Raw genomic sequence first — 8,569 nt, 5'->3', positions numbered from 1 at the left:
CATCGATAGAAGGAGACCCGAAGGGAAGTAACTCATTTTTGACCTGAGTTCGAGACAATCTGCAAAATTAATTCTTTAACAATTGCTCGCTCTTTACGTAAGGCACCTAGGATGTTCCCGTTTGGTGAGCGTTCAAATGGAATGTTGTTTGTACTGTGTGTAAAAGCCTGACAGTATCTGTGATGGTTTACGGGAGGCTTACTGTCCGGGCGTAATTTCCGGTATTGAATATTCATAACAGCCGTCCAGCACCAAAACGAGGCGCCATTGTTGTAGAGGAGCAAGTCCACGAAAATAAATTCTTTGAACATTAATTTTCTCACGCTCGACAGAAAGCAGCCAGGATGTTCCCGCTCGGTGAGCGTTCAAATGGAGTATGCTTGTACTGTATGTAGACGCTCGGGGAGCTCTGTGATGGTTTACGGGAGGCTTACTTTCTTTCTTTATTTGGTGTTTTACGTCGTTTTCACCCACGAAGGTTATATCGCGACGGGGGAAGGGGGAGATGGGATAGAGCCACTTGTCAATTGTTTCTTGTTCACAAACGCACTAATCAAAAATTTTCTCCAGGGGCTTGCAACGTAGTACAATATATTACCTTACTGGGAGAATGCAAGTTTCCAGTACAAAGGACTAAACATTTCTTACATACTGCTTGACTAAATTTTTACAAAAATTGACTATATTCTATACAAGAAACACTTAACAAGGATATCATCGGGAGACACGAGCCTCTGGCGAGTGGATCTCGATTGATATTCCCGCTGGGTCTTGACTGAAATACAAGCCATATAAAAAACCACGAGTGTTGTAATCTGTATATCCCATCCCAAAGTGTAGACTACTAGCAGCACTGTTGCGATCTGTGGAGTGTAAAACAGTGGTGCCAGCGAGACTTGGCCCTTGTGCAACCTCAAACTAAGTGACCGTCGCTGAAAAAATAAAACAAATGAGTGCATCGATAAGTACGCGGTAACACTACTTTCAGACCATTTAAAAACTTTAAGTAAAGGTTCATAAGTTGCAAGAAAGTAATGAAGTCGTATAGAAATCAATTTAGTTGAAGCGCACAATTCTTTTCGTTTGCGTTTCAGGTCGGCGGAACGGGCGAAACCGGTTTGGCACCCATTTGGCTACCTCGATTCAGAATCGATTCCACGTTGTTTTTCTCGAACGTATTATTATACAATTAGGCTTATTGACAGAGAAGCAAATTTTAGGGAACAAATATGTAGGTTTAGATTTAACCATTTGCTCCCTATTAGAAATGTATCTGCGAGTGTGTTTGCATGGATGAACCTAAACTGGTATGGGTGTGAGGAAAACAGGACCAAAGTGGTGAAGTCGCGAATTGCTGACACCAAGTCTGTCACCGCCGATTGATTGCATTTTAAAGGAATATGACTGGATTACGGAAAAATACACACATGTTAAGTTCTTGGATACCTTCATCGCCAAAATGGACTTACTGCAGAGCCAGGCAAAATAGTAGACTTGCTCGCAAGATACGTGAAACAGCCGATGTTTGATAACGAAGCGAAGCCAAACCAGGTAAGGACGCTTCTCGGTCCCGCTACGCATGTCACCAGACCAGTGTTGTTGCTTTGAGTTTGACTAACAAACTCGAAACTGTCATTTAAAACAAGAGCCAAATGTGTATTGATTGTGTGATTAGTCTATGTGACAGGGCTTCTATTATCTGTGCTCCCTAGCTTCTGTCAGTTCCCATACCGTGCTGTCCGGGTGCAAGGGAGACTACTCTTTTGTTTTGGTTTTCATGGCAGTGTTTCGTACTGTATGTAACAGAGTATGTTCTTGTAAACCGGTCTGCCGTAGACAGGGACACGGAGAAAACGTTCGAAACAGTATTGAGGGAGCACATTTTCTTTCTGTTGTGTTGCATATTCTTTTTTTGGATTATTCCTATGGTAGCGATGCTTGTCGACACACGGATAGCAAACAGAGATTGAATAGGTTCGATCGTTCGCTAGCATCTGTGTATCTTGTAAGTTGAATGTTCGTTTTTTTCGACCTGCATTGCTTTCATAATGAAAGAAACGTTTGTTTATTGCATCCCATACATCAGATCAGTTCCGAGATTCATTTTTGCGTGCAACTGATATGGCTTTCTGAGCCGTGCGATACGATTTTGAAACTTCATACAAATGTGTCACATTGTTCGGCGCGAGGTCAAAGGTCGGGAGGAAAGTAGTTCTTTGCCCAAATCGGAATCTGCACTATCATATATTTTTTGGAGTCCATGATGTATTTGTTGAGCTATAAAAATATAACATATATACCCATACTGAAGTAACAGAGACAAAGAAGCAGCTCATGGGAAATATGTATAAATATATAGAGATAGATGACAGTGTATTTTTCACGTGGCTATAAATTGATTCCACCTTTGCACTTTTACAGTCAGGACAACTTACGGGTGCAAGGAAAGCGTTCTGGACAGTGCAGTGACCTTCTAAAAATAGTAACGGAACGGGAATATCTGAAGCTGCTTGTCATACCGTAGCGCGCCACACGAAGGAAGGGCGATAAACACTCAAAACACTGGAGAAGATAAGGAAGAGTTACTGGGAATGGATCTAGAGAAAAACGAAAATCGGTTCAGCGCTCCGCGCTGAGAGCACGTGTTGAAATATCTCATCGACCAGGTTGTGTCCGGGGTGTACCTGAATATGGCCACCACATTTGAAACAGATCCATCGAGAACTTTGGCCGCGCATCGCGAATACACAGACAGACAGACAGACAGACAGACAGACAGACAGACAGACAGACACAAGTCGTATATATATTATATATATCAATGCATTTTCTTATCAATTTAGCAAAGGTCTTTGAAGAAAAGAATAAGCAGAAACTGAAATTGAATGTGTGCATTATTTGTTTGTTGTTTTCTCAAAAGTGTAAAAAGTGTAGTCCCACGATGTTACCGTCGTTATGTTATCTTGTTAATGTTAGTGTATTTATTTAAATTGTTATCGTTGATTTAGTTTCTATATGCGCGTGTGGCGTGCTTGGTTGGAATCAATGTTTCGAAACCGCAAATGTTACAAAGAATTCCCAACCTTGGGCACTAAATATTCTGCAGTCTGTAAACAATTGCACGTTGTTGTTTTTTGTGCAGATACCGCCACACCTTGCAGCACGCGGACAGAACTATTGCGTACTACATTGGCGCGCCGATTCCTCCAGAGTACACATCACGCACGTGCGGCGCGCTGGAATTTGACAGTTCGCGGCGCATGTCGCTGTCGGTTGTAGAATGTGACCCCATTTACAACGTAGACGTCTTGTGTGAGCGGCTGGGGAGTACCGGAAGGACAGCATCAGTTCCAGAACAAAGAGTGACATTGGCTCCTCTCGAGTCGTCTCCAAGCTCCCTCACGAACTCCACCAAGTTTGTGGTTTGTCCCCGAGGCCATCTCACGCACAGTTTCCTGTCATGTGATCAACAAAGTGCGTGTTTCGAGCAGCGTTCTACTTCCTGTTCCGGTGTAATGACGCCGCATTCGCCGTCCCTGTCATGCGCCAACGGCCTGTACAATGTGACCTTCACCTTCGTCTGTGACTTCCGGCCTGATTGCAGCGACAACAGTGATGAAGACTTCTGTCACTACTTGCCATGTGATTTGAACCTTCCAATTCAATGTCGAAATGAACAGGTATGTCAACTAGCTGTTAAATAAAATTGCTGCATTTTCTAGTGCCCTAACTTGACTAAATATAAAATTGTACCCGTATCATTTCCTTCAAACTGGCTTTGCCTTTCATTGATGTGGCTATGTGTCATACTTCTTAGTTTGAATATTTTTTTTATAGGGTTTACGCGACAACAGCACACATGAGAGTACCCTCAAAATCGACCGGACAAAAATTTAAGTTACTAATTAAGAATTTGACAACAACAACAACAACAAATCAGAATCGGCAACATGATTTAGCAATGCAGACCTACAGAAAGAAAGTCAAATCAGATATTTGTCAAGAACAGGTGTTACACTATGGTGTTGTTGTTGTCGAATTCTTAATTAGTAACTTACATTTTTGTCCTTTATCGCGGATGAATTTTTCAACCGCGATAAAAGACAAAAATGGGTGATTTTTGCGTCAGTTCTGAGCGGTTCCACGACGAAAGCGCTGTCTTTCCTCAATGAACCGTATGATTGCTTTGACGCGTTCAGAATGCTGCCTATTTACAAAAGGCTAACTTAAATACATTTCGTTAACTTGCCCGAGCAAGTAGATGAGTCCTTGTAAGGCCTGGCGCTCACCTATGTAACTTCAGCAGGACGGACGACGCACTGCAGATTATCCCAGCCCGCTTCACGTTGCGTGAAAGGAAAACAGGCCAAGTACTCGTCATAATCCCTATCGCAGCATCAATAATATGCAGTGCGTCGTCTGTGCCGCTGAAACTGCGCTGGTATATTCTGCCCTTACTGAGGAGAGTTGGGTCGTCCTGCCGTGCACAGATCAAACACTTAACGTCGAGATTTTCTCGGATGTTATTGAAGCTAGAGTTTTGAAATTGTGCAAAATGTTAAAGTTTGATGACTTCCAGAACTTTTACATGACTGGTTGACCCGCGTAAAAATGTCAAGGTCATATGGTAAGTTTGGGTTGAAACAAACATAACAACGGAAGACTATAATTTTCTCTGATTTCTTCTTTAAGCCAGAGCTTTTGAATTTAACATGCCTGTAGGGGGTTGATGACAACCATATCTTTGGTTGTCCGTCATCAAATTTCAATGTCATGCCGAGTCGAGCTTAGGTTAAAAACAATCGGGACATTATTTTTTGAATCTGGAGGTTTTAAACCTCAAACACTTCCAGGGTTGGGTAACCTCCAGACACGACGCAAGCTTGGTTGATGCCAGTAGATATTCAAGGTGACCGGGGAGGGCATGTTTAGTTAAAAGCGAAGTACATTAGTGACCCTCCACCACGAAATGAGTCGCATGTCACCTCGCGCGGTTCTGCGCTAGGCTTAATATAAGTCCGGGGAGTGTCTGGTAACCGTGTGAGGGTCACCTTAGTCACAGGCTGATAACTCAAACAGTTCTTGCACTTTTCTAAAACGGGTTTCACCACTGGATAGAGCATAAAATACTCTTTAGGAAAATGTAAAAATATGAAAATCATGCAAAGGTGACATGCGACTAATACCGTGGTGGAGGGTCACATTTTCATTTTCACTGATGGTTTTCAAGCTAGAGCTACGAAACTTCTCAGAAGTTCATGGCCTCCACATCGTATCTTTACCCTTTTGACTTTGTCAAGTGCCAAGGTCGTCTTGGGGTCAAGTTTAGGTTAAAACATGAACAAATCATTATTTTCTTTGAAAGTTTTTGAAAGCTAGAGAGAAAAGTGAGGCACTTTTATACGCAAATTCTTGACTTTTCTGTCAGTGTGTGAAAAGGCAGGCAGTTTGCAATGGCGTCAAGGACTGTCATGACGGAAGCGACGAGGATTACTGCATCGAAGATGATCGGTTTGGTATGAACCACGAGCCGTGGCCTGTGGTCGTCAAACTAGATGCTTTTAGAGGTGTCCGCCTTGTACCTTTGAACAGTAGCTACAGCACGAACCGCTCACTGGACTGCCCACCAGCCCATTTCCAGTGCCCAGGCAGCGGTTACTGTCTGCCCGTCTTCACGCGCTGTAACGGGGTGTCCGACTGTCAGGGCCGCCAGGACGAGGCTGACTGTGCCCAATACACGTGTCCTGGTTACTATCGCTGTCGTGCCTCCAGCGTCTGTCTGACTGCTGCCGAGATGTGTGACGGAGTGTTCCATTGTCCGCAGTACGACGATGAACTGATGTGTGACTCGGTGTGTCCTCCCGGCTGCACGTGCTATGGCCACGCCTTCTTCTGTGGCGGCCCGTTCCAGGTGGGCCAGTTTGCAGAGCTGCGTTACCTGCACGCCAGTGGGAGCGGGCTGCGTCCTTCCGATGTCAGCTACAACACCATGCTGGTTTACCTCAACCTTGCCAGCTGTGAACTGAGGGAATTCTCACACCTGAGTCTGCGCAACCTGCACATTCTGCACCTGAGTGACAACCACCTGACTGAGGTCAGCGATGAACACCTTTCTCACCTGCCCAACCTGCGACACCTGTCCCTGGCTGGAAACCCCTTGATCTCTATCTTCCGAAAGCAGGGTGTGAACCTGGTTCAATCCACCATTCTCCACACTCTCGACCTGTCCCGTGTGACGATCCCGGTGTTCCACATGAGTGCCCTCAGCCCATTCCCCAACATCCGTGTCCTCAACCTGAGTGACTGTGAGGTGGACACGCTGTCCACTGACCGCTTCAAGACTCCCGCTTCCCTTCACGTGCTAGACGTGCGTGGCTGCCCCCTGACCTACTTTCCCAGAGACCTGTTGCAAGGCCTGGAACAGCTGAGTGAGGTGCTGGCGGACAACTACAAGCTGTGCTGCCCCGTCAATCTTCCCTCCGACTTCAACCTGGCGGACTGCAGGGCGCCGAGTGACGAGGTGTCCTCCTGTGACAACCTGCTGCGCTCCCACGTCTACCGCGTGTTCCTGGCGCTCTTCGCCGCCCTGGCCTTGCTGGGCAACCTCACGGCCTTCGTGGTCCGTGGCATCTTTGGTAAAGTCAACAACGGCTTCGACATCTTCACTGTCGCACTCTGTGTGTCTGACTTTCTGATGGGTGTCTACCTGGCCATCATCGGTGTCGCGGACCGTCTCTATCTAGGCTCTTACCTGTGGAATGACGTCAGCTGGAGACGCAGCGTCACCTGCAAGGTAGCTGGCTTTTTGTGCATGACATCCAACGAGGTGTCGGCCCTGGAGGTCTGTCTGATCACGCTGGACAGGTTGCTCGTACTGCGCTTCCCCTTCAGCCGGGTTCGCTTCAGCAAGAAGAGCGGGGCACTGGCCTCAGGCTTAGTGTGGGTGGTGGGTGTGGTGTTGGCCCTCATCCCACTGCTGCCTCCCACCGCCCACTGGGGTTTCTACAGTCTAAACGGAATCTGCATGCCGCTGCCCATCACCAGGAACGAGTTCCCCGGTCACAGCTACTCCTTCAGCCTGCTCATCGTCTTCAACTTCGTGCTGTTCATGCTGATTGCTGTGGGCCAGCTCCTCATCTACCTGTCCGTGCAGGAAAACAGCCTACACAACAGCGACAACGACACGAAGCGGTCCAGCAAGGACCAGAGGCTGGCGCGACGACTCATCACCGTCGCCATGTCAGACTTTCTCTGCTGGTTCCCCATCGGACTGTTGGGTATCGTGTCGTCCGCTGGTCAGCCTATCTCTGGCGAGGTCAACGTGACCATGGCCATATTCGTGCTGCCTCTCAACTCGGCCATCAACCCCTTCCTCTACACAGTCAACAGATTGCTGGAGAAGAGACAGATGGAGAAAGAGAAGCGACTGATGGAACTGATCACAGCACTGTCAAAAAACAGGTGTCATTGAAAAAGAACGATAGCATGATCAGTTAGATTTTATTTCAACTGCAATTGCCATCAGCCATCGTCTCAGCAGTTGTCATAATATTTATGTTCCCCAATAAAACAGTTGTCAATTAAGGTGTCTTTTGTCATGGATTTTGTTCGTGTATTAAATTAGTGAAAAATTCAGTTTAAATCTGTTTTGCGCGGCTTGGCATCAAATCTTTTGCATCTGCGTACAAGGTTCAGCTCTTCTCATGTAAACGATTCGGCTGAATATTTCATGTGTGTCCAGGCGGTAACATGGTGAATATCTACCCGAGGGAAAATATGCCAGACATTCAGGACGAGGTGTGTAAGCTTGACCACAACGTTTTCATCAAAAACACCAACCTTTCCAACACAATCCTGCGCTTGCCTTTTCCCTTTAGCCGAGACCTTCCGCATAACAACAAATTAATAAAACAGAATGCCTACAGTTTCATTTATAGTTGGTCAAAAACGCTTAGTTCCATAATGATTTTGCTGCTGAAATTGATCCACGATTTGTTTGTTCGAGAGTTACCCGCCTTGAACCCTACTCGGTGAGCTTTGGCCCGATGCTGCTTTTTGAAGACGCTTTCAGATTGAATATTAACCGCTACGTGTAATTGTAGTGCTTCAACAGCACAGTTTGGATAGTTAACAAATGCCGAAACTAGTCAGCAGAAATTTAACTAACAAAATTGTCTTAGAATAACTGGAAATGTGTGTGTGTCTGTCTGTCTGTCCCTGTCTGTGTGTGCGTGTGTGTGTGTGTGTGTGTGTCTGTTTGTCTGTCCGTGTGTGTGTATGTGTGTGTGTGTGTGTGTGTGTGTATGTGTATGTGTGTGTGTATGTGTGTGTGTGTGAGTGTGTGTTTGTTCACCAACCGTCGTGTGTTTCGAGTCCTGGTCCGATCACCTCAGTTAAAGAGGGGCGCAACTCTTCCACGCCGCTTACACATCATTCCTGACAGAGTTATTGAACTTCCGAACATCATAGTCGTCTATTAAGATAAGACGTTCCCTCCCGATGGACACGCAATATATATTCCATTTTTGTTTTAACTTGAATCCGGCCTTACTGTTTGCATACCGTCAAA

General features: G+C 45.9%; 1 protein-coding gene across 1 annotated transcript in view; it reads left to right on the top strand.

The window, feature by feature from the left end:
* LOC138977264 (G-protein coupled receptor GRL101-like) overlaps positions 1 to 7,471 on the top strand; it is a 7,852-nt gene extending 381 nt beyond the window's left edge. The window contains exons 2-3 of the mRNA XM_070350170.1: positions 3,143 to 3,422; positions 5,429 to 7,471. Of these exons, the coding sequence (XP_070206271.1) occupies positions 3,143 to 3,422; positions 5,429 to 7,471 (2,323 nt within the window). The remainder of the gene's footprint in view (positions 1 to 3,142; positions 3,423 to 5,428) is intronic.
* Positions 7,472 to 8,569: the final 1,098 nt, after the last annotated feature.

Source organism: Littorina saxatilis, linkage group LG9 (genome assembly GCF_037325665.1).
Source record: "Littorina saxatilis isolate snail1 linkage group LG9, US_GU_Lsax_2.0, whole genome shotgun sequence".
Classification (NCBI taxonomy): Eukaryota; Metazoa; Mollusca; class Gastropoda; order Littorinimorpha; family Littorinidae; genus Littorina; species Littorina saxatilis.
The sequence above is the reverse complement of the archived record's forward strand: the minus strand, read 5'-3'. Positions and strand labels throughout refer to the sequence as shown.